Genomic DNA, 27549 nt, shown 5'->3' with positions numbered 1-27549 from the left:
ATATGCAGTATTTCTTGATACTGCCATATTTTCCCAGCCCCTTTAACCTTCTCTTGGCATCTTTTCTTTTCCTACATAATCTGGACCGCTGAGCTGTTCTCACTAGCATATTCTGTTTCCTCTTTCACCCTTATCCTTTCACTGACTCAACCCAGCAAAACCTCAACTTGCATGCATATTCATTGCAGCCCTCTCTGCTTGTTCTGACACTTTGGGAGCTGAGGACTGCCGAAGGCAACCACAATACCTCACAGAGTGTTGCACTGCAAATTCAGGCTCGCAACCTGTGCTGGACCTTCACTTGTACCTGCTCATCTTAAAATGCTGACTTCTCTTCTTCTTCACCATCAATTCCGAATCTATACTCGCTTTCTCAAACACTCTGCTTTTATCATTATCCTCTACCCCTGCATCTGAAAATCTTGTGATCATCACACTTTGTCTTCCTTAATTTGGGGTGCCATTGAAAAACTTCTCTAATTTTTATATTCATCCTCAAATGCCTTTCCTCTGATTGCAAGGGACAAGGTGTTAATTGTGTTGTTCAAATCCATCCTGTGCTGATGACCACATCTCCTCCTAGCCCCTTTAGGATATTGCTTCATCAGTCACTTTCTCTCTTTGGTATTTTCAACTTTTACCTCTCTCCAACCCCCTTTGCTCAGCTTAAACATATATTCATATCTCCCTTTCTTAGGAAAAACAGTATCCTCCCTTAAGCCTATGTGCTGCTTCTGTTACCAATTTGTATCACTTTTCAATCAAATTTTTTGAAAAGTAGTCTACAAAGTTTTTACTTATTTCCTCACTTGTAGTTTTCTCCTCAGCCCACCACAATCTGGCTTCTCTCTCCACCATTGCTGAAACTGCTCACTAAGGCATCAATGACTGCTTCATTTTCAAGCTCCATGGATGTTTTCAGTCCTCTTCTTAATGGGCCTCTCTTTTCTTTTGACATTGTTGGTTCTTTGTTAGCTATTCTCTACTCCCTGGGCTCTGTGGCACTGCTCTTGCTAGGATCTCCTAATGCCTGACTCATTCTCTAGCTCTCTTGTTCGTTCCTCTTCCTCAGTAGGTCCCTTAAATGCTGCTGCTCTGAAGGTTTCTTCTTCAACCCACTGCTCTTCTCACTATGCACAGAGGTTCCTAACTTTCTGGTTAAGACCCCTCAAACAATCTGTTGAAAATTATAGAATCTTTCCTTTCCAAAATATAGATAGACATATACATACAAAATTTAGTGTAAAATTTCATGACCCACCAGAAGGCTTATTAAGAATTTGCTATATGCATTCCAGCTGGGCAGTATTCACCCTCATGGTTTCATTTGTCTCTTTTAAACAGATGACTTGCAAATCTCTTAAGTTCATTTTAGCTTTGCCTCCATAACTTAAGATGCATATTCTTTCTGCCCCATTTCATTGCCTGGCTTTAGATTCTCATGATATCTCATCCAGCAACAGCTTCTAACTCTCCTCCCTGCCCTCAGGCTGTACCCTTCAGATCCATCTTCCACAGAACCACCGATGATTTACTATTCTGACCTTTTCAGCTCCAACGTCTGATTCTCTGTTTCCTGTGGAGACAGTCCAAACTCTGGCATGGCACACAAGTGACCTTTCAGGAAGTTCATCACTATTTTATCTGGTATCTTTGAGGCCCTTCCCATCCATTTCTCCTCCACTAGTGAGGGCAGACAGATTTAACTTGCATGGGATTTGACTATCTCTGTCTTACTATACTCTCTTTATCATGTTGGTGACATCAAACTTGCGGTTCTGTACACCCTTACTTACCTTGGTTCACACTGTCCTCCCCACTTGGACCACTATTCTAACCCTTGTGCTTCATTCACTGACAATTTGCCCTGCAAAAACTCCTACTTAACCTTAAAGGTTTATCTCCACCCTCACCCCAGACACTTTCGCACACCATCCCCTCTTTGTAAGGAACTCTTCTTGTGCCTACCATAATCTGTGCATCACTCCGTTGTATATACTTTAACTCGAAGTCCTCTTTTCCATTGCTGTCAGAATTAAGAGTTGAGCTGTAAATTGAGAAATTTGACTAAAGCTAGAGTTAAAAAAATACATTTGTACTTAAAACATTTTATTTCAACTTAAAACATATAAACATTCATTTGCGAATTTTCTCATGTATGACCAAGGCATTTTCTTTGAGTATGGATACTTGATTGGAATTCATTGTTCATTCTTAATTGTAAATTTCTAGTTTTGGTTTAAAAGAAAGAACTCAAGCCACTTGTGCCGCAATCTGAGTGCATAATCCTTGATTTGTACGATTTTTTCCCCCTCAGCCAATCTTTTCAGTTGTATTGTCTATAACTAGTTCAATAGTAGTTTGTTTTTTCTTATGAAGACTTACCTTTATAATCTTTCCAAGTCTTTATAAAGTCTACGTCATAGAAATAACAGTTGTGTTTCTTTTTTACTTACATTTTATTGGTTTGGTTTGTGTTGCATTTAATTAAAGTATGTATTTATGATACATGAATATGGTTTGTGAAAGTACACTCAACTGATAGGAGCAGAGATGCTTCATAAAAAGCATGCTGTAGACATCAGTCATTGTTTTACAGAGGGAATAGACGCTGTGTCAGTTAATCTGGCAAGTTGAATGGAGGTTGGTCTTATAAGAGAGTTTCTGCTGTAATTATTGTCACTGGTTATCTCCCTTCATTGCAAGATAAGTTCTTTTTTTTTTTTTTACAGTTCATACTTCATTTACTTATTCATTCATCCAACAACTGTTTATCAGGTTCAGTCTAGAGCCAGGCACTAAGCTGGGTGCTGGGGGTACCAAGATGAATTAGACTCGGATCTTGTCTTCAAGATGTTCATGGTTTAGTGGGGGAAACAAGGTACATCTTGATGGAAGCATCCTGGAGGGACACCTGTAGAATGTGTATGAGTTTGCCAGGTGGGTAAACGCTTCTGCAACCATGAAGGACAGAGAAGTAAGCAGCTGTAGAGTGAATGTCCCCCAGGTAACCTTTGGCAATGTCTGGAGACATTTTTGGTTGTCACAACTGGGGAAAGGGACGCTACTGGCATCCCAGTGGATAGAGACCAGGAATGCTGCTCAACATCCTGCAATGCTTCATTCAAGATAAGTTCTTACAAGGCAAGAACTATACACTTTTTCATTTTTGTGTATCTAACCTTTACCTATGCACAGTGCCTACTACTTACATACAATATGTATTTGTTGGATGAGTGAACAAATTCTTATGTAGGTCATACTAAATTTGAATATTCAGAAAGAACACTGGACTGAGAATCAGCTAGTATAGACAGATCATTGGCCCTGGAGCCAAACTGGAGTTTGAACTTTTCCTCATTTGTATTCTTGAGCAGATTACTTACTCTTTTTCATTTGAGGAATGAGGATCACAGCAGCCTTTGGGCTGTGTGAGGATTAAATGGGAATGTGAAGTGTCTAGCATAAGCACCTGACATAGTAAGCAGTTAACAAGTGCTAATTGTCCTGATGATGCTTATCACTAATGAGGAGAATGTGGGAATTCACTTGGTCCAACTTTTCTCATAGACTTGAACTATATAATCTGAGTTTCCTTCCAGCTGCTCTAAAATTTTCTTTCTATAAACAATGTTTCATGTTTTAGATAGATTTATATAACAAATATGTGGGTAATCCTTGATTTTGGCACATTTGTAAACTCAATAAAGTAGGTAATTAATTAGGTGATCATCACCTTACACCTTGCAAAACAAATACTTTCAGGCTTTAGAACATCTTTTGTTAGTGAGTTGAACTCTAATATAAGGTGTGAAGAACAGCCCAGCTCCACTAATCACTGTGATGCTGTCTATATAAGAGCTAAGGTAGGAGATAGAGAAGGAAGTGTGAGGAGGTTGTTTGGAAGCATTAGCTTAGAAGAAGTGAGATAATGAACACTTGAAAGTTAATTTATGGACAAACTAAGCTTTTTGAACCATAGATACGTATTTGTTATCAATACAAAGCTAGGTTTTGGGTTTTCATGTTTTTTTGTTTTTTTTAAAAAATAAATTATTTATTTATTTTTGGATACATTGGGTCTTCGTTGCTGCGCACGGGCTTTCTGTAGTTGCGCGAGCGGGGGCTACTCTTCGTTGCAGTGCGTGGGCTTCTCATTGTGGTGGCTTCTCTTGTTGCGGAGCACGGGCTCTAGGCACATGGGCTTCAGTAGTGCGGGCTCTCGATCACAGACTCAGTAGTTGTGGTGCACAGGCTTAGTTGGTCTGCTGCATGTGGGATCCTCCCGGACCAGGGCTTGAACCCGTGTCCCCTGCATTGGCAGGCGGATTCCCAACCCCTGCGCCACCAGGGAAGTCCCTGGGTTTTCATGTTGATCACATTTTGTTCCTGATTAAAAAAGGGGGATAGGGTGAGAAAGATGGAAACAAAACACTTTTTTTTTTGGACTGGCTCTGAGGTTATTTTCCAATGTACATCCCAAATTTTTGTTTGTTTAAAGAAATAAGTGAATTAGCTGAATTCTTTTCAGTATTCATTCCACAGCTGATGCTAATAGTTTTTATATTTCAGTTGTTATTTAGTATGGAAGAAGATGAGTTCTTTGGAGAAGAAACGTTCCAGCATTATTGTGCAGAATTCATTAAACATTCACAGAAGATAGGTGATGGCTGGGAATGGAGAACTTCAAAGGTAAGAAAATTTTATTTTCTATTTCAATGGGGTTTTTTTTGTTCCCCCGCCCCCACAAAAACCTCAGTAATTGAAAGTAATGTATGAAAGCTAGTTTGATTTAGTAGAAGGCTTAAATTGAAGAATGTTTTAAAACAGATGTCCATTTTATTACTTCAGCTATATATACTCATTATAATTAGGCTAATGAAGTATTATCTACAAAAGTCCTTAGGTGAACTGCTTCAATTTAATAATAAGAGTTGTTAGCATATTAATTATCTGAATGTAAACAGGTGCTTCTGTGGTGCTTCAAACCATTTGCTTACACTATTAATTTTCTTAGGAAACTACTTTTGTCCAGAGAGTGGAAAGATAATCCAGAAACCAAACCATAGTCAAATAATCACAAATTCTGAAATATTGAGGACTGTATTCACTGGGAATTTCTTAATAATATAAATACTTCCAAAACATTCTTTCTTTTGATTCTATTCAGTAGTAATAATGTAAAAGGTCTATGTACTCATTTATTTCCACACATACATTTAGTAAGGTTCTCTGCCAAAAGCTCTTTAAGAGTTCCTTGAAATACTGTTCTTAGAGAATAAGTAAGTTTTCTCTACTTGACATTTTATCTGATCCATGAAAAAGTGGTGAATCCTGATTCTCTGCTGATTAGCTGTTTCCTATATGAAATCTGAGAAATGAGAACAGTTTTGAGCTTATTCCTATGATTCAGATCTAGAGGCTAGGGAAATGCAGGCCTTGATCAGATCTAGATTGTCACTGGGAGGAGAAGCCGTGATTCCTCTTGGGTCGTATATCAGCTAAGCTTTGACAGGGGAGCTCATGTGAGGGTTCAGAGGTATAGAGTCAATTTCTTGTGGTGGATTCTAGCCCCACTCTCTAAGCTAGTGATGGGACAGTTCATAAACTTTTAAGACATCTCTTGCTGTAGGATAACATGACCTTACTAGCATCTTTTATTAATTTTGTTCCTGAGTATTTAAAAATTTTGTTTGCTATTGTTTGAATTTTTATTCATCTTATTTCTTCTATGATTGTTATTGACATATAAAAGAACTGCTAATTTTTGTATATTAATTTTGTAACTATTCAGTCATCTTACTGAATTCTCCTGTTAATTTTCATAATTTTTCAGTGATTTCTCTTGTGTTTTCTAGGTAGAGTGAGGTTATCTGCAAATGAGGACTTTTTTGTTGCCTTCTTTGTAATATTTCTCCCTAATATTTATGAACTGAGTAGAAAAATGTTAATAGTAATAACAGCTCTCTTTGTCTTTTTCCTGACTTTAATATTAATGCTTCTGATATGTAATGATTAAAATGTTGGTTGTTTATTCATTGAATGAGAATAGGTTTCTGACCCCTTTTGTCCTGTAATAATTTGTGTGATTATTCCTTGGGAACTTTCCCTTTTTACCAGGTTAAAAAAAAAAAAAGAATTTTTCTTTTATCTTAAGTTGGAAGCAGGATAATAGAGATTCCTGTTACCATTTCAGTGACCTAGCAGAGTTGGGGAGCAGAAAGGTAGGAAGTTGGGTCTGTGTGTGTATGTATGTGTGTGTGTTGGGAGACTCTGGGGAAGATCTCCAAGAGACAAATTTTATGTCAGAAGTTTCTTCACTGAATTTGTTGAAACTAGTGCCATAAGAACCAGTTTCCAGGATTTGTTTTTATTCTGGCCTGGCCTCTACTTCACGGATGGGTATGGCTGAGTCTAGTTTCTTGTTTGCTGCCACTTTCTGCTGAGTTCCCTACCCTTTGGAGTAAGAATTGCACCTCTAATTATTTAATGTGGGGGTAAGCCTGTAGATATCAAAACAAAACAAAACATTCATCAGAGAAAATCTTTATAGCCTTAGGGTAAGGACTGCAAACTCAAAAGTCTGTGAAGACCTGGTTGGGTAATGTAAGTGGGTCAAGCTGCCAGGGACAAGACAGAATGGAGACTGAGTCTTGGGGCCTGTGGCAGACCAGAGTGCTTGGCCTGAGACCAGGTTGGAAACATGGGCCTAGGGGTTTACCAGATCTTCCAAGAAAAGTAAAAAAGATTTGGGGATAAAATCTAAATTTTTAAAGGTTGGCAACTAATTAAAAGAGATATTTTTTAAACACAGTGAGGACCAAACCCAGCATGCCAGTGATGTATAATATGTGGGCTCTGTGTGGCCAGTGGGTGACTTCTGGGACTGGATGCATGGTGTTGACAGTGGTTTCTCACCCAGCCCTGCCTCAGTGCATGCTGTTGATCTGAATTAGGAAAAGGGGCTCCAGCAAGGAGATCCCTCTCTTCTGTATTTTGGAATGTTAGTATTTTTACTACTTAATTTCTGCAGTTCTATACCCAGTTTAAGAAGGAAATTGTGAATCAGACACTTTATTTCCTTTAACCTTCCATCTGTATTACATCTCAGGCTTTGTGGGACTGTTTGGAGACAATACTTAGAATATTCTTTTACTTTTTAAGCTCCAGAAATTAATTTTTATATTAAAAATAGTTGTATTGATGTATAATTGACAAACAATAAACTGCACATATTTAAAGTGTATAATTTGATCAGTTTTGACATATGTACGGACCCTGAACCTTCACTACAATCATGAGAGTGAACATATCCGTTATCCCCAAAAGTTCCCTAATACAACTTTTTAATGCCTCTCTCTGCCCCTTTTTGCCCCTTATTTTTTAAAAAAACCTTTGTTTATCCCTGTATGTAGAGGCTCCTTTAAAGAGTACATATATTGTCACTCATACCTTCAGGTTTGTTCACAAATCACTTTGGTACCACCCATTTTATTTTTTAATTTTAAAATAATTATGACAATGTTTAGAGAATTGGTATAATTCAACTTTTTATATAAGGCAAAGCATCATTTTTTCCTGCAAAGTTGATGAGAAAAGCAATGTGAATTAATGAAACATGTAAATAATTTAAAATTTTTAAAAGGAAGAAGTTTCTTAAAATAATCAAAATAGTCCTAATTTTTATATCTGGAGGTATGCAGATTAAGGAGAATACTTCTAAATCAGTATTTTTTCAGTGGGGCTTAATTCTGTTGGCATCTGGGCAGGATAGTTCTTCTTGTGCTCCTACCCCCATCATCTCCAAACCCTTTAGGAAGGCAGTACACTTTTGTTGAGAGCCATTGTTTAACATGATGGTCTGTCAGATATTAAAGATAGTGGTTAATAGCATGGGCTTCAGAGTTAGATAGACCCGAGTACAAATCCTGACTCTACCATTTACTAACTGGATTTTAGACAAATTACTTAATGTCTCCAAACTTCATTTTCTTTATCTATAAAATAGGAATAATAGTAATACTCACCTAACATGGCTATTGTATACGTTAAATGAGATTTGCATTCAAAAAGTTTAGCACAGTTTCTGGCACGTGGACAGTTACATTGTGGTTATAAGTTTTAGTTGGTTGTTTGAAATTTTCAGCATCTTTTGTTATAGAAATAAAGCTATGAATGAAATTGTAGTTAGGTTTTCAGAAACCTTCATGAAAATCTATTAGCACCAAATATACTGTAATGGTCTGTAGTGTATTGTTCTGAATTCTTTACAATAAGGGGAGCAGAAGATGGTAAATAACAATGAATGCAATTGTTTGAAACACATTATAGGGTTACGTTGTTTTATTGCACTTTGCTTTATTGCACTTTATGGATATTGCATGTTTTACAAATTGAAGTTTTGTGGTAACCCTGCCTCGAGCAAGTCTATTGGTGCCACTTTTCCAACAACATTTGCTCAATCGTGTCTCTGTGTCATATTTTGATAATTCTCACAGTATTTCAAACTTCATTATTATATTTGTTATGGTGATCTGTGACCAGTGATCTTTGATGTTAGTATTGTGATTGTTCGGGGGTGCCAGGAATCCTGCCCATTAAGACAGCGAACTTAATAAATGTGTGTGTTCTGACTGCTCCACTGACTGGCCATTGCCCCATCTCTGTCCCTCTCCTTGGGCCTCCCTATTTCCTGAGACACAGCAATATTGAAATTAGGCCAATTAATAACCCTACAATGGCCTCTAAGTGCTCAAGTGAAAGTAAGCATTGCCTATCTTCACTTTGAATCAGAAACTGGAAATGATTGAGCTTAGTGAGGAAGGCATGTCAAAAGCTGAGTAGATCAAAACCTAGGCCTCTTGCACCAAACAGCCAAGTTGTGGATGCAAAGCAGAAGCTCTTGAAGGAAGTTAAGTGTGCTACTCCAGTGAATATGCAAATGATAAGAAAGTGAAACAGCCTTACTACTGATAAGAAGAAAGTTTTAGTGGTTGGGATAGAAGATCAAACCAGGACAACTTCCCATAAGCCGAAGCCTAATCCAGAAGAAGGCCCTATCTCTTCAATTCTATGACAGCTGAGAAAGATGAGGGTGTTACAGAAGAAAAGTTTGAAGCTAGCAGAGTTGGCTCATGAGGTTTCAGGAAAGAAACTATCTCCATAACATAGAAGTGTGAGGTGAAGCAGCAAGGGCTGAATGTAGAAGCTGCAGCAAGTTATCCAGAAGATCTAGCTAAGATCATCAATTAAGGTACCTACACTAAACAACAAATTTTCAGTGTAGACACAACAGCCTTCTATTGGAAGAAGATGCCATCTAGGACTTTCACAGCTGGAAAGGAGAAGTCAATGCCTGGCTTCAAAACTTCAAAGGCATAAAGGCTGACTATCTTGTTAGGGGCTAATACAGCTGGTGACTTTAAGTTGAAGCCAGTGCTCATTTATCATTCTGAAAATTTTAGGGCCCTTTAGGTTATGCTAAATCTACTCTGCCTGTGTTCTATAAATGGAGCAAAAAAGCCTGGATGATAGCACATCTATTTATAAGTGGTTTACTGAACATATTAAGCCCACTGTTGAGACATACTGTTCAGAAAAAAAGATTCATTTCAAAATAGTACTGGTCATTGACAATGTACCTAGTCACCCAAGAGCCCTGATGGAGATATACAAGATTAATATTGTTTTCATGCTTACTAACACAACATCCATTCTGCAGCCCATGGTTCGAGTAATTTCAACTTTCAAGTCACATTTTGTAAGAGATACATTTCGTAAGGTTATAGCTGCCAAAGATAGTGATTCCTCAGTTGGATCTGGGCAAAGTCAATTGAAAGCCTCCTGGAAAGGACTCACCATTCTAGGTACCATTAGGAACACTGTGATTCATGGGAAGGAGTCAAAATGTCAACATTAACAGGAGTTTGGAAGAAGTTGACCAATCCTCATGGATGACTTTGAGGGGTTCAAGACTTCAGTGGAGGAAGTCACTGCAGATGTAGTAGAAATAGCAAGAGAACAAGCATTAGAAGTGGAGCCTGAAGATGTGACTGACTTACAGCAATCTCATGATAAAACTTGAACAGATGAGGAGTTGCTTCTTACGGATGAGCAAAGAAAGTGGTTTCGTGAGATAGAATCTACTCCTGGTGAAGATGCTGTGACGAACTGACAACAAAGGATTTAGAATATGACATAAACTTAGTTGATAAAGCAGAAGCAGCGTTTGAGAGGACTGACTCCAGTTTAGAAAGAAATTCAAAATGGGTAAAATGCTATCAAACAGCATTGCATGCTACAGAGACATCGTTGGTGAAAGAAGTGGTCAGTTGATGTTGCAAACTTCATTGTTGTCTTATTTTAAGAAATTGCCACAGCCATCCCAACCTTCAGTGACCACCACCCTGATGAGTCAGCAGCCATCAACATCGAGAAAAGACACTCCACCAGCAAAATGATTATGACTCACTGGAGGCTCAGATGATGGTTAACATTTTTTAGCAATAAAGTATTTTTTGTTCATACAATGTGTTTTTAGACCTAATGCTATTGCACATTTAATATAGTGTAAACATAATTTTTATATGCATTGGGAAACCAAAAAATTCATGTGACTTGCTGTATTTTGATATTTGCTTTATTGTGGAGTTCTGAAACCTAGCCCTTTATATCTCCAATATATGTCTGTATATATCTTAAAAATCCATGGGCTCATAATGTTAGAGAAGGAGGGAGGGATGGGGGGGTGGGGAAAAAGAGAGAGAGAGAGAGGGAGGGGGAGAGAGAGAGAGAGAGAGAGAGTGAGTGGAGCAGAAGAGACTCCAAACCTAACTCATTGAACACCATTGGGATTATCTAGGGCATCAACTCATCAACTCCTTGGTCTGAAAATTGTTAGTCAAAAGGAAAGAAATAAGCATTTATCCTGTCTTTCCTGCATGAATTATATCTCATAGTAACTAAATAGCCTAATTTGATAAGGAAAATTGTTTTTTCCCTGAGAATTCCATCTAATAAATATGGAAAGGATGATAGAATTAGAAAGTCACCACTTTTCAATCCCTAATGAAATGAATTAGTCAACAATAATCAGTAGATGAAAATATAAGGTGAAAAATTGATGTGAAATTTACAAAAGAGGGATTGACCTATCACTACCTGAACCTAGCATTCAATCTTATCATTACTGAAAATAGGATATCCAGATATTATGTACTTTCTGAAGTTTTATAACCTGAATCACAGAGCACAGTCTATGGAATATTCTTGCCCCCAAAGATAAACCTGAATAGAACCAATTAAGGAAGACAAGTGATAGAGGACCAAGTTAATTGACACCACAGGAAGCAAATAGAAAAATTCAGAAATCTAAAGGACAGTTGACCCAGTTTCCTTAAAAAGTTAATGGTAGGATAAAGAAGTGAGGAGGAGGACTGCACTTCTAACTATTTAGAATTAAGGACCAGTTTTTTGTTTTGTTTTGTTTTTAAAATATCCTTGGGGCAGCGACCAGTAAGCTGTCCCGGTGCGCAAAACTAGTGTGCAGCTCAGATCATGTGAGACTCAATCACGGGAGGGTGAGATTACCAGCCTGGTTCACTAGATGGGTCCACTGACCATGCACTTGGGTGTGTTGACAGTGTCAACTTGCTATGAAAGTTTCCAAGTCCTTACTTTCCTTTTCTGAATTTATCTTATTGACCCATAGCAAAGAGTTTGCAGATTGAGAACAGTTTTGGGACTGGTAATTTACAATTAGTTCTTGAATTGGCACCAGTTCAGACCACATTTTGAGTAGCACTACTCTAAATTAATAGAAATCAGGAGACATAGCCTAATGTAATGTGTGAACCTTCTTTGGACCCTGACTCAAATCAACTGTAAAAGGACCTTTTTTGAGACAGTTGGGGATATTTGATTATGGACTAAGGTATAAAATGATACTAATGATGTTAGCAAAGAAAAAAATATACCAGGGATAGATGAAGCAAATGTGGCAAAATCATGACATATATTGAATCTAAGTAATGTGTATGTAGGTTTAATTTTGGTACTGTTCTCTCTACTTCTTTGTATATTACATATATGCTTCCTTTTCTTCAGTGTCATCACAATTTATTCTTCACCCTAAACTTTATTCATGATAGCATATGTTCTTAGCCTTGTCTTAGATTCAGAGCCTTTTTGGGAATTTGTGCAGTTTAAAACTTCAAAGCAACTTGCCTTCTAAAATTTTTTCTTTTGTTTTTGTGTTTTTACTCACTGGATATGAGTACATTAGTTCTGTGATATCACCTTTTACAGGTTATTGATAAAATAATTTCCCATAGCTTTTCAACTATATTCTCTCACTTTTGTATAGCAGAAACAGGAAGAGAGACCATTCAGGTACTGAAAACAAAATATTCTATTCTATTAATACTAATTTTGAGATTAAATTTTATACAAATAACTAGATTATTTTGTATGTTACTCGTTTTTTTAAAAAAATTTTAAATTGAAGTATAGTTGATTTACTTTGATTTACAATGATATGCAGAAGAATTGTTTATTTTATTTTATTTTATTTATTTTGGCCGCATTGCACGGCATGCAGGCGGCATGAGGGACCTTACAAGACCAGGGATCAAACCCATGCCCTCTGCAATGGAAGCACAGAGTCTTAACCACTGGAACGCCATGGAAGTCCTGTTATTCTTAAAGAAGAATTAAAAGGCCTCTGCTCCTCACCCCCTATTAACCCCTGTCTCTTCAGTTAAACCTACTTGATTATATTTTGAAATTTCATAGCAGCACACTAGAAATATTTTGATTATTTCCCTGACAGCTTAGGAACCCTTATTGAAAGGGCTTATTTCCTAATTTATATAGAGTAAAAATTTAAAATTTTATTCTTAGAAATTTAAACAATTTGAATTTCTTTTTGATTCCTGATTTTTTTTTTTTTTTTGCGGTACGCGGGCCTCTCACTGTTGTGGCCTCTCCCGTTGCGGAGCACAGGCTCCGGACGCGCAGGCTCAGCGGTCATGGCTCATGGGCCCAGCCCCTCCGCGGCATGTGGGATCCTCCCGGACCGGGGCACGAACCCGTGTCCTCTGCATCGGCAGGCAGACTCTCAACCACTGCGCCACCAGGGGAGCCCTTGATTCCTGATTTTTAATTCCGTTTTAATTCCTTCCTTTCAGTAGTCTTTCACTATGATTAATTCACATTGATTTTCTTAAAACCCTTCAACATTATCCTAATTACATCAAATTCATATTTTTAAAATAGATTCTAAAATATTTCCATATCTTACTTCATTCCATCTTTTAACACTATCTTGTTAGAAAACCCACCCTACCCTTCCCATCAATCCTGCTGCCGTGCTGAATTTCTCACTTTGTTTATTTGCACAGATATCTTTTTTTTAATGTCTTACTATGAAAAATTTTAAGCATACAAAAGCAAAGAGAATAGTATAATGAATTCCCATGTACCTATCACTTAGCTCCCACAATTACCAACTCACAGCCAGGAATATACTGTTTTAAAGCATGTATCATGAAGTGACATGATATATCTCAATTAAGTTGACTTTCTTTTTTCACCTTCCCCCATATGTCTTAAAATTATGGGTTTTTCAAGTGCACTCTAAATTTATCATTAATATTAAAATTAATAATCTCAGAAAAAGACTCTAGAGACATAAAATATTATTTCTACAAATTTTTATTTATTTAAAAAATTATGGTAAAATACATATATATAACATAAAATTTATCATCTTAACCATTTTTAAGTGTATAGTTCAGTAGCCTTAAGTACATTCACATTGTTGTGCAACCAAGTTCCAGAACTGTTTTCATCTTGCAAAATCAAAACTCTATACCCCTTAAACACTAACTCCTCATTCCTCCTTCCCCAGCCCCTGGCAACTACCCTTCTACTTTCTATGAATTTGACTACTCTAGGTAGTTCATATAGGGGGAATCATACAGTATTTATCTTTTTGTGACTGGCTTATTTCACTTAGCATGACATCTTCGAAGTTCACCCATTATTTCTACAAATTTTGACTTAGGGATTTATAAAGTAGAGAACTAAACAGAGAATTGGGGGGTGAATTTCCGTTAGATGATGCCATCTTGAATTACATAGCCTCATTCTGTTAAGAGATTTCATTTCTTTTATTTTGAAGCACGACATTATTAAAGAGAGTTAAAAATGCTTTCTATGTGTGTCTAGTAAGACTAATTTTTCATCATGTCTCCAATTTGCTGATATTATATAAATCCTACTGGCTAGTTCTATCAGAAACATAATCAAATTCAAGAGTAAATAATGGAATTAATATCTTAAATACAGTTATTTTACTTTGCCTATGCATTCATTTTTGTGGTATTTATACATTGAGTTGTTGGAAGTAAGGCTTTCTATTTTAAAGGTGAAATATTAACTATCCTCTTATACTTTTTGATCTCTATGTACACAATATCCTTAGACAGATTCTTTGCTAAAATTTAGTGACAATTTTAAGGTTTATGAAAAGAATAGACGTTTCCCACAGGTTTCTTAAGTATAATATTGCTTTATGTGAGTAACAAATAAATACATTTGTTGGCTTGAAATACTTAATTTTGCTTAACTTTTATTCTTCTTCCTCCAGCTTATTAAAAACATTTTTTATATATCCCAGTATTAATCCTTTTTAGGGTGGCTGTGAGCATGTTATTGCTATTAGTTTTAGTGTAATGCTGTATTTGTTTAAGTCATCTACTGTGAGTTAATGAAATATCATTTCTGGCCCCAAATGTCACTAGATAAAGATTAAATATATTGCATTCACATAGTCTCTTGATTAGACTAAAGTAGAGTTTTTTTAGTTTATCTTTGGAGATTAGGAGAAAAATGCACTTGGAGCAGCATGCTGTGTTTTTGTAACAAACATTGACTCATAGTTACACTAGGTTTTTCATTCATAATTTATTGTGTGTTATGATATGATCTGTCACTTAAGCATATGCAAATCTTAAGCAATCACTTCAAGAAGAACAAGTTGTATTACTTGTGAATTAAATATTTTTGAACACCATTTTTAAAGACTATCAAGAGTATCAGAAAGGAAAGCTGTAATACTTTACAAATTTATCAATTGAACTTAAACAGTGAGAGTAATTGTGCACATTTAACAATTAAAAGCACATTCTTGGCTAACAGTGATGTTTGGGTTTGTTGGGCAGGCTGGCAGACTCTATTTCAAAAAGTCTCCTAGGGAGTTAACACTGGTAAGTTTATCAAGCCCAGGATCTGACCCTCAGATTCAGATAGAATAGAATGGATAGAATGGAATTCAGATAGAATGTCTCTCAAAGAGGGATCCACATCGAGCAATGTCTAATTATATATATCCTTTGACATTTGTATCCTGATATATATATATATATCAGAATCTAATTTATTAATTTATAATGAATAGAATTGTCAAATGAACTGGAATGCTCCTGTCATTGTGATGATTCATTTTGTTTTGTAAGTGGGCAAATCACAATTGCGTGAACACAGAATGAGTACAAATTCTCATGTGTAGTTATATGAATGAAATATTTAGTGGCATAATCTAAGAGTGGCATCATACATCTGGCTCTGCAGTAGGGATAATCTTACCATTTGAGGCCAAGTTGTTTAAAGTAATGATATGTAGGGTAGGAAATCTCTTTCTTGAATAGTGTAGTGGGCAATGCTAATGTTTCCTCCACTGATCTCATTTTTTTTTTTTTTTAAGTTTTAATGACTGACCAGTCTCTTTAAGTCACCATTTGATTATAGCCAAATCTTGCAGACTGGGGAGCTATTCTGTCTCTTTAGGGTAATTTGCCCATCTGCTCTGATCTATTATGAGTTAATTTCATGCTTGAACTCGAAAAATGCTTATTTCTAAAGCCTTGGATTGGGCCTCCAGTTACAGACAGCATTACCCTGATCTTGAATGTTTGTAGAAATAGAAAAAAAAAATCATAAAAGAATCACATTACCCTAATACAATTGTGATTGTTTTGGTGAATTTCCCTCATGTGTAGACTTTCATTTTTAGGTCCTCTTAAACACGTGTTGCTAAATTTCCTAAATGGGATTTTAATGGTTGTTCTTTTAAATTTAAAATATTGGAGTGAAATTACATATCTAAAACATTATCTTCCCTTTTAGGAACAGAATAGGTGTTCACTTTAAAGATTGATTCTGCTAGGTATATGTTGTAACTGGTTACCTAAATGAACTGTCATACTGCTTCTAGTGCTTTTAAAAATAATTATTTGGTGCTTTCCATGTCATCTGACATAGCAAAAATATGGTTTCTTTTCCAATATATATGGCTTCATTTTGGTCATATTGTTTTAGTGACAACTTCCAGAACGAATTGCATGCTATAGCAGCAATCACATGTATTCTTGCTTTACAGCATCCTTTTTTAGGCTGACAACACTTTGTAAGTATATGGGGTAGTCTTTTTTTCTTCATTTTGTGTCAAGATAACTTAAATAAATGAATAAACTTGGACACCGAGATAACAATTGACCTGCCCAAGTCTGAGCTACCACTGGAGCAAGGACCCAGGTCTTTGGACCACTACAGTCCCAAATTTCCATTTATTTATCTGCTTCTAAATAATAGCCTTTGTACAAAGTTTAATCACATAAGTGATCTCACAATTAGAGTTCGGTAACCTCAAGCTCCGAAAATTGAGCTCCTCATCTTTCAACCTCCTGTCAGTTGACTTCTTTGTTTTAGTAGATGGCTCTACCATCCTTCTGGCTCAGGCCATAAACCTGAAGGCTTTTACATTCCTCTGTCTCCTCAATACCTAGACCTGATGGATCATTATATCAGTTTATTCCACCTTTAAAAATCTCTCACATTGGCTTACCTCTGCCTCCTCTGCCCTCCTTTCCCATTGCCACTGTCTTGGCTCAGGCCATTGTTTCTGCTTTCTGTCTCTGATCTCGCCCTCTGCCAATCTGACTTCCACCTTGACAGAGTGATGTTATAAAACGCATTTCCAATCCATTACTCCCTGGTTAAGATCCTTTAGTGATTCTCCATTATTTCAGGATATAGTTTAGGGTCTTTAGCTAAGCATACACAGCTCACGCCTAAAAAAGATGCACTATTTTGAGTCTGGCTTTGTTTGCTCAACATTCATTTATGCATAACTTTATGGTCAGTGATTGGTCCGAGGTTATGCTTGGACACCTGAGCATGATGGATGGAGTAAGACTTCCACCCTTCCCAAACCATCTATATGTGTGTTGGGGAGCACATTCAAAGTTCAGGCAGGTTTCTACTCTGCCCTGCCTTCTAGTTTCTTCCATGTCCTCTGTTCATGTGAGCAGCTCCACCATCAGCCCAGGACTTGAGGACAGTATGGTTTTCTTGAGGCATGTGGGTGGAGGCAGCCAGGGTGGTTTGCAGAGTTCAAGCCCCTCTGTGGTCTCTCATTTCCAGGATCTACCTATTACCTTTATGGTTTTGTTGTCGGGAGGTTGCTTGTCCCAACTGGGATGGCTACCTCAGACTTGCTCCTGAGATTGCTACATTTGCTGGCGATGCTGCTGGACTGCATATTTTCATCTTTGGCTCCAGATCAATTGAACCTCTCTGGCCTTGAAGCTGCCCTAGCCTATGGTCCAGGGAGAACCCTATCCCTGACCACCTGACCACAGGGGAGGGATGGCAGCAGCCCCAGGCAGGAGTGTCACAGAGTCCCACTGTTCTTACCCTAGTTTCAACAGTGTTTCATGAATAAGTACTTCTTACTAAGTTATTTGACTTTGGTTGATTACCAGAATCCTGAAATGTTTTTTTTTTTTTTTTAAACAATTTTGAATAATTTCCAGTTGTTTTTTGGAGAAGATTTGAAGTCCTGCCTCCTGACGCCACAGGATGATTTTAATTTGCATTTTCCTAAAAACTAGTTCATTTGAGCACCTTTTCATATGTTTATTAGTTTATTGTACCTTCCTTTGTGATTTGTTTGGTTAAGTCTTTTGCCCATAATCACTACATATTTTTCTGAGATTAAATTTAAGCAGATAGGTAACCCCACCCTCAAGTTTGGCTTAGAAGCCTGCCCCTTCTCTGTAGTTTCATATAATTGACGCTCAATTTTGTATGGTGGTTATCTGTATACTTGCCTGATTCCCCACAGTAGTCTGAAAGCTCCTTGACTGCAGGAATTTTGTTTCTGTACCCTCACTTCTATATCTTTGGTGCTGAGTGTAGTAAGCACTCTATATGCATTTCTTTTTTTTTAATTTAATTAATTAATTAATTAATTAATTTTTGGCTGCATTGGGTCTTTGTTGCTGCGCATGGGCTTTCTCTAGTTGAGGCGAGCGGGGTCTACTCTTCAGTGCGGTGCACGGGCTTCTCATTGCAGTGGTTTCTCTTTGTTGCGGAGCACAGGCAGTAGGCGTGTGGGCTTCAGTAGTTGTGGCATGCAGGCTCAGTAGTTGTGGCTTGCGGGCTCTGAGTGCAGGCTCAGTAGTTGGGGTGCACGGGCTTAGTTGCTTGGTGGCATGTGGGATCTTCCCGGACCAGGGCTCGAACCTGTGTCCCCTGCATTGGCAGGCGGATTCTTAACCACTGCACCACCAGGGAAGCCCTCTGCCAGGTTTTTTATTTGTGTAAATGCATCTCATTGTACTTCATTTCATTGTATAATATATTGTTTGAAATAAATGGGTCATTGACTAGTAGTTAAAAACCTATTTGTTTTACAAGAATTTTCATTAAATAGTAAAATTCCTTTTTAGTAGAATGAATCATTGGGTCCAATGTTATTATGTAATGTTATCGGCGACCTCTAAATTTATTGCTGCTAAGCTCACTGGTAAATTCTTTGATCTTTTAGTAGTATTTGACAAGGATTGATCATTCTTTTCTCCTTGAAATACTTTTTTCATTTGGTGTCCTTACTCTCGGTTTACCGCCTATATTACTCTTCACTCCTTTTCATAACCTCATAATATTAGGGCACCCAGGCACACTGACTTTCTTGCTGTTCCTCAAACACACCAGACAAACACTGCCTCCTGGGAGCCTCTGAATTGGCTGGGCCCTCTGTTTAGAACCCTCATCTTCCAGATATGACTAACTGCCCCCATCCCTCTGTCCTCCCATCCCACGTGTTTCCTCACGTGTCACCTTCTTTCTGAGGCTTCCCTGACCACCCTATTCAATATTTCAAACTACTTGGTCCACCTACCTACAGCCTCACTCCTGATTTCCCTTATCCTCTTCTACATTTTCTTTTTCTCATACTATTATTCAGCTTCTAACATGCTCAGTAATTTAGTTATTTATTATGTTTATTGTTTAATGTCTCTCTTTCCCTGCTCAGGCTATGAGGACAGAGATCTTTATTTTGTTTGCTGATATGCCCAAAGTAACTAGAATATCATTGGGTATAAAGTAGGTACACAAACAGGTATTTGCTAAATGGATGATTGAATATCTGATTTTCTGGAAAAAAGAAAAACCTACACTTTGTCTGAAGAATTTTATTAGACAAAAAGTTTTATTTGAAAAAACATGAGAAATTTAAAAAAAATGCCAATGTTCTTCTTTCATACCTTAATTGATGAATTAGGATCCATGAAAACACCATAAAATTTACATAGAAAGTTAATAAGTAGCATTCAAATAACCTCTTCAGGGCAGTCTTTTTAATAAAACTGGCATTTCTGTAAAAATGGAATTCTTCCATAATTATATGCAGTATAGTAGAATTTAATGCATACTTTAGATTTTAAAATAACCATATAACAGTGTATTGAGTGGGACCTTTTTATCTTGCTTCTGAATTGCAGCTAAGGCCCCAAGCTGAGGACAAAAGACTTTTGAGTAACTGATTTTCTATATTTGGATTGCTATGAATAATCTACTAGCCACTGGGGTCAGAAACCTGCCTGCAGAGACTGCTCAGAGGAACCATTCCTGAAGAACTGGGATCCCCCACCCCACCCCAATATGAGAATAGGATTCAGCGAGCAGAAGTGCAGAGTTGTACTGAGAAACAATTCCCTCCCTCACAAACCTCTCTTTGTTCTCCAAAGAACCACTTGTGAAGTATGGAGTACTTTACAGTTGGGAGAGGGGACATTTCATTGCCTAGTTGAGCATTGCCTTATCCATGGACTTGCTGATCTGCTGTTTTCTGCTGGAGCAAGGCTAAAGGGAGTTGAGAGTAAGAGTGGGAAGCAGGGGACACTGTTCAATCTGTTTAATATGGTCACTTCAGAGAATAGCTGTGCTGGACCTATTTTTCCATTGTCCTGCTCAAGCCAGGAGGTGTAAAGGGAACTCAGCAGTGGTAGGGTGGATGGTTACTGTCTAGATCAGATAAATGTCCCTGCAGGATATTCTGAAGAGCCCATTTAATCACTCATGAGGGAGCCAGCAGCTGCATGCCTGCCACACGCAGGAGCAGTCAGTGTCAGCCAGAGAAGCAACAGCAAACAACAAGGAGAGGACTGTGACTGCAACCAGTTTAGCAAGGGGATGATTCTCCTTCCTGCTTCCAGTTCTCAAGCCATGGGCTCCTGGACGAAGTAGTAAGGGGCAGAAGGTTTCTCTGAGCAAGACAGTGCTTCATTTCTCCATTCTAAGCAGCAGAGAGTGTGGGTTGAACTACAGGGAAAAAAGAACTTCAAATTGATTTTGAGTCTGAAATCTTCAGAATAACAAAAAGGGCTTCCCCGGTGGCGCAGTGGTTGAGAGTCTGCCTGCCGATGCAGGGGACACGGGTTCGTGCCCCGGTCCGGGAAGATCCCACATGCCGCGGGGCGCCTAGGCCCATGAGCCATGGCCCGTGAGCCTGTGCGTCCGGAGCCTGTGCTCCGCAGCGGGAGAGGCCACAATAGTGAGAGGCCCGCGTACTGCAAAAAAAACCCCAAAAAACAAAAATAATATAAGATTGAGTCTTAATTTTCTGAAGTCTTGAGTTCTAAAAACTGAAAGCATCTAAAAAGTTATAGATTGGGACCAAGTTGTTGTTTAAGGATCCCTAATATATCAGTTAGGAATTGCAGCATAATAAGTCATTATAAAACTTAGTGGTTTAAAACAATAACCATTTATTATTCCTCAGAAACCTACAAATTGGCTGGACAGTTCTGCTGATCTGTGGCAGGCTCAGTTGATCTCCATAGGGCTTACTTATATATCTACAATCCAGCCGAGTATTGGCTGGGAGCTGGCTAGTCTAAGAGGGCCTCATCTAAGAGGGGTGATTCAGTCTGTTTCCGTGTTCCAGCAGGCTAGCCTGAGCCTGTTCTCATAGCAGTGGTTAGGGTCGAAAGGAAGAAAGTAGAAACACTCAAGCACTCTTTCAGACCTTTACTTGAGCTTTTCTTGGGGGGCCAAGCTCAGAGTCAGTGTGGAAAGGCACTACCAAAGGACAAGATATAGGGAGATGTGAAAAATTGGGGTCACTAATGCAATCAATCTGCCACACCTATCAGGTGGGAAAGGAGATTCCACACAGGAAAGCTAAGAGCAGTTATTGGAAAAAATAAATTCATTTCATATTTCTGCTCTGAGGAGTAGACCCCTTAATCACAGGTTACAATTGATTTGGACTGCATAGGCTCTTAAAACAGAGACTGTTTGTTCTACATATTCTTTCTAATATGAATTTACCCCAGAAGTCATTGTTTAAAGATCCTGGTGTTTTAATTTGGGGGTCACACTGAATTTGAATGTATATAATCTACCTAATATATCAATAGATAATATCTAAATTTTATGTATCAGGAGAAAACTATATACAGAAAACATGGAATTTGGAGATGAATGGCAGAAGATATAGCAAGGAAAGTTACAAGAGGTTGCCTCTGGGTAGGCTGACCAAAGTATGGGGAGGGGTAAGAAAGGGGCTGCTGATTTTTGTTTTAACTGCATTCTAGGCAGTTTGACTTTTTAAATTATGTACTAAATTACTTTGATTAAAATCAGTAAAAATTTTTTTCTATAGAGGAAAGTCTATTTTCAAAGCACCATCACTGTGCTGTTATTTACATATACCTCATTTAATTTAATCCTTACAATGTCTCTATGAGTTAGCTGTTGTTATATCTACTTCAGATGAAGCATGTGGGACTAGAGAAATTAAGTGACTTGTCCAGGGTTACCTGGTCTTTAGGTAAGAGTCAGGGTCAAGATTGGAACCAACGTGTGTCTGCTTTCAAAGACTGTGGACTTAACCCCCAACTTATAGTTTAATATTGAATTCATCGGGCTTCCCTGGTGGCGCAGTGGTTGAGAGTCCACCTGCCAATGCAGGGGACGCGGGTTCATGCCCTGGTCCGGGAAGATCCCACATGCCGCGGAGCGGCTGGGCCCGTGAGCCATGGCTGCTGAGCCTGCGCCTCCGGAGCCTGTGCTCCGCAACGGTAGAGGCCACAACAGTGAGAGGCCCGCGTACAGCAAAAAATGTATATATATATATAGAATTCATCTACTTAGTTAGAAGCTGAAGTTTAATCTGCTCTATACCAGAGACCCATGCTATTTTGTAGCCAACACAAAAGAACTGGAATATATGTATTTTTTTCCTGCTATCAAATTTTAGTTGCTTCTTAACAGCACCTAGGCTTGAAATGGAAAAACAGCAATTGAGTAAATTCTTTCAGTGGGAATATGATGAATATTCAGCATGTAGAAATTTTCTCTGAGGAAAAAACATTTACTTTTATTTAATAATTTGAGTATTATATTAGATGCTTAGATTTTAGATATTGGATTATAATAACACCTATATTTAGATTTTTCTTGAAAGGTGTATTTATAGTATAAGAAAAGCATTTATAATTAGAAGTTTGATTAAGATGAACTGTTCTGTTTTTATGAATTTTCCAAGTTATCAATATCCAGCTATATTATCTTTAGGTATTGAATTTGGTACAAACTTCATATACTAATTGCCCTTAACAGTTGCTGTAGATAATTATTGCAAAATGTCATTGAAAAGACAGAATTAATATATTAGTTTAGTGCACATGGTGATTTAAAGATTAGAATATGTTAAATAAACTGTGTCAGAAATTATAAATAAACTGAAATGAGTAAATTTATCCTTAAATTGCTAGACAAGTCTTCACATTTAATGTTACATTAATGAGTTTTGTAGAGACTGTTTAGAATAAAATCCCTTTTTCATCAGATGTTGCACATATGCCTTCACTGTTTGTTTTTCTTCAAAGTAAAACTTAATGAAACAGCTAATAAAACCCAATTTTACTCCTGATCCTCAAAAGAAGCAAGCCCTTGAAGTGTGCCCACTGTTTATTCTTTTGCACTGGTTTTTGCTACTTTTCAGCATGTAAATTTTCCAGTAATGGAAAACAGTCAAAGGCCATTAAACCGTTTCTTCCAAGTCTTATAAACCCAGCGTTTATTTCTTATTTGTAAAGCAGTTGCACAATGGAAACATGCTTTGCACACATACAGAGAAGTTTGGTCTCAGATCTTCATGTTCACCTCCTGCTGACTTCAGGAGGGTATAGTGCATGTGCATTTAAATGGATCTTTATTATGTAAATAATCAAGAACCAGAATAGGGATTTTAACTACCCTAAAAAAGTGAGAGGTTTCAAAATGAAAGGTGTATATGAGACACCTAGACTGTGTTACTCTCGTAAACCTGAAAGTATGTTCAATTGGTGAATGGCTTACGAAAAAGGATCATCTTGCATGAATTAGAAATCTATAGATGGCAGATGTGTGTATACCCCAAGTAGCTTGTTCACTAACCATAGCATATGGCATCCTCTGTCTTCCTGCTTCTTTATGGAGAGGATTGTTTGGTGATAGGATGGAGGTAGATATTTGGGTTGGGATGAGAGAGCATTGCTACTCAGTGTGGTCCTAGATTGGCACCAATGCAAGAAGATAAGTAAAGAAATTGAAAACAAGTACTTAGAAACTTGTTAGTAATTTGACAGAGTAATTTTATGTCTGTCAAATATAAATTAAAAAAAGATACTGACAATGGGGGAGGCTATGCATGTGTGGAGGCAGGGGATATATGGGATATCTCTGTACCTTCCTATCAAATTTGCTGTGAACCTAAAACTACTCTAAAAAAAGTTCTTTTTTTTTTAATTGGGGCTTGTATTTTGTATGTTTTGGATTTTTAAATTTAATTTTTATTTTTTTCTAGTAATCCATTTTTAGTGTTTTTCACAAAAGTATGTCTATGACAGATTGGAAATAAAAATCCTGATATTTCGCCACAGATGGCTTGAAAAGCATTTGGTCTAAGATGAGATTTTCAAATGTTGATTTATGTCCTTTTGCCCCATTACATAACATTAGATATTAAAATTTGAATAAAAAGGAAAGACCATCATTTATAATTCCCATACCCTAACAGAACAGCTTGATGGTATTGAATGGTTAATGAGCTAAGGGCTGCATAGTAGAACCTGAGGTGGAGATATTCTGATTCCCATTAAGTGCAGGTCCATATGCTCTAGTGACCACTGAGTGAGAGTTGGTGTTGACATTCTCATAAGAAAATCTCATAAGAAAAGCCTGACTAGGATCTTGTGTCCAAATGGAAGTGGGCCATTGCCAAATAGATATTTTTTAAAATAGGGTAGGTTTTAGGTGGAGGAAAGGAAAGAACAGAGAAAGCTGAATTACGTACTTTGTGGCGCTTTTGAAGGATCAGGAATTTTGGACCACCATGGGACATTATGTGGGCCTTGACAACAAAGGGGAAGTAGAAATGGGAGAGCATCAATTGACAAATTTCATTTACTTTTCAGTTTTACCTAGCGTATCTTAGTGCTACTAAAAATCCTCACGAGGCATGCCTCTTTGGTATGCATTTTATTCATTGCTGATACCTGGACAAGCAATCAGAGTATAAAGCTGAGATTTATGTGTTATATAACCTCGAGTCATAAAAATGTTCATAAGTCATAGAAATAGAGGCTTACAGTTAGGAGGTCATATAATTCACCTTGTTCCGAATACTGCTTCTACTAAGGCTGCTTATGATGCATTAGTTGTTTTGTAGCCACTCTATGGGTTCTGCCCTTGAGGGTGGGAGGCCGGAAGGGAGATATCCTGGGTGTATCATGCAAGAAGCACAGGTCTCAAGCCCTGGTTGAGCTGGAATGAGACTTACCCAGAGGATTGTCCAAGAATATGCTGAGCTTGGGAGAGAGATAAGCTGATCCAAGAGGAAGCTGAAAGTTGACTACTGGATCAGAGCTTCCTAATTGCCATGCCATGCACATTGCTGTGCCCACTGCTGTGCTGTGAACAGGCTACAAGGGGCCTCAGGATACTACGGTCATAATTCATTAACAGTGTTTTGTACCATCATTCAGAAATTTATAGTAGTTGAAATGATATTTGAGTATTATTTGAATGGCTCCCTATGTAAACTAAATTCAGTAATTATTTTGGACCAAAAAGCTTTAGGTGTGTTACTTGTGACCTGGAGGTTCTCTGTAGTATCCACGTCATATTGCACCTACCCTTGACATTAGACCTTGAATCATTCCAGTATGTCTGATTACACACTTGTGATATACTTGTCATTAGTAAGCTCTTTTTTATTCTTAAAATTGTGATAAAATATATACCACAAAAATATATGTAAAACATAAAGTGTACCATTTTAAGCATTTAAATTAAAATATTTTAAAATTATGGGAAAAATACATAAGATTTACCATCTTAACCCATTTTTAAGTGGTTCAGTTCAGTAGTACAGTTTAGTAGTATTCACTACATTCATATTGTTATACAGCCATTACTAGCACCCTTCTCCAGAAGATTTTCCTCTTAGTAAACTGAAACTCTTTACTCACAAAACAACTCCTTCTGCCCAACCACCATTGCACTTTTTGTTTCTATGAACTTGACTGCTACCTCATACAAATGGAATCATATATTTGTCCTTTGCAACTGGTTTATTCTACTTAGCATAATGGCTTCAAGGTTCATTCATATTATAGAATGTGTCATAATTTCCTTCCTTCTTAAGGCTGAATAATATTCTATTGTATATATATTACATTTTATTTATTCATTGATCTTTTGATGGATATTTGGGTTGCTTTTATCTTTTAAAATTTTGTTTTTTAATGCATGTAAAATATTTGTATTTTAATTTCAATTTAATTTTGCTATCACCATCATCATTTTATAATTTTTCTGACAGAACTTATGTATGATTGTTTTTATTACTTTTATTATCATTTTCTGATACTAAGTGTTGCTAAATAAAACATTGAATTTTGTTGCCTTTTGATTTATTTACTTACTTATACTTAGTTTTTGCTTTTGGTGTTAACAATTAGCCAAAGTCACATTCTTGTTAGAATTTTGTAATGAATTATTGTTTTTGGAAATTATTTTTTTCTAAAAATCAAATAATCATTGAATGTAATTTAATTAAGTTGATTAATTAAAAGGCTTTCTAGTTTCAGGAAATAAATTGTCAAACTATTTTAATCATATATCTACCAGTTTATGCATTACATATATTCTGTGAATATTTCAAAGTTTTAATTTTTGGAGTGATAAATGACTATTTGTTTGAATTTTCATGAAATTTGTTTTTAAAACATTTTAATGAACACAGATTTCTCATTCCTGTAAACAGGTTTTATGTGGTTGTAAAAGCCTATTGGCCCTATTCTTCATATTTAACAAATACTTAAATTTTACAGATATTGTACTTACTTTTCCATCTTAATGGATAACTTTTTATTAGAGCTGGAAAGCCGTCAGTTTCACAAAGAAACACAGTATGAAAAAACGTTGAAGTCACTAGTTAGGTAATGAAATGCGAATCGTCTCAAACTTTGATGTATGTGCCTGTGACTTTTTCCCCTTAGCCTAAATGCCTTCCTGGCAGGAGAAGTTATGAGATGAAGACACAGTACCAAGCAAACTGCACTGACACCTCACCCCCAGCTATTTCAGTTTATTTAGATTAAGCTAAATAAACCAGTTACATGGTCACATCATTAAAAGCTGAAGCCGAACTGCCTCCCACAAGGATGGAAGCTGTCATTTTACCAGCCAGGCTAGAAACTTAGGCCAGTAAAGCAAAAGAGATGGAGAAGGTGGCACTCTCAAATAATACTTGTAAATGTATTGATGATATGTCAGATGGCATAAAGGCAAAATTAATCCAGATTATTATTAAATCAAACAAGCTTTTATGTCACATTGGTGAATCTACACATGTTAGAAACTGCCAAATTCTGGCACAGGTAGAATTCCTAAAGAGAAACGCTAGGAGGAATATTGGTTCTCTGTAAAGAAGTACCAAAACAAATTACCGGGGATGAAATACTGAAGGTGGTAAATTCATACTTTGAAATAAATAAGGTATTATGGAAACATACTTGAATTTGTATTACTGGTAGAGTGACCGCAGTGACAGGACGGCATAACGGCCACACATCAAGAGTCATGAAAACACTGAGATTCAAATAATACGATGTTTTATTCACAGAAAAACTCTGTTGTGTAAAAGTT

At 37.1% G+C, this 27549-nt stretch overlaps 1 protein-coding gene across 7 annotated transcripts in view; it reads left to right on the top strand.

Annotated features, from left to right (window-relative positions):
- Positions 1–27549, top strand: part of ATG10 (autophagy related 10) — a 243037-nt gene that overhangs the window by 10479 nt on the left and 205009 nt on the right. For 5 of the 7 annotated variants that reach the window (XR_004349282.1, XR_004349286.1, XR_004349285.1 and 2 more), the window contains exon 2: positions 4573–4692. Coding sequence is in view for 1 of the 7 variants with exons in the window: in XM_032627481.1 (XP_032483372.1) it covers positions 4585–4692 (108 nt within the window). In the remaining 6 variants the exon portion in view is untranslated. The remainder of the gene's footprint in view (positions 1–4572; positions 4693–27549) is intronic. The other 2 variants (XR_004349283.1, XR_004349287.1) reach the window with 1 other exon arrangement.

The sequence above is a fragment of the Phocoena sinus genome, chromosome 3 (genome assembly GCF_008692025.1).
Source record: "Phocoena sinus isolate mPhoSin1 chromosome 3, mPhoSin1.pri, whole genome shotgun sequence".
In the NCBI taxonomy this organism is placed as follows: Eukaryota; Metazoa; Chordata; class Mammalia; order Artiodactyla; family Phocoenidae; genus Phocoena; species Phocoena sinus.
This window is presented reverse-complemented; position numbering and strand designations above follow the sequence as displayed.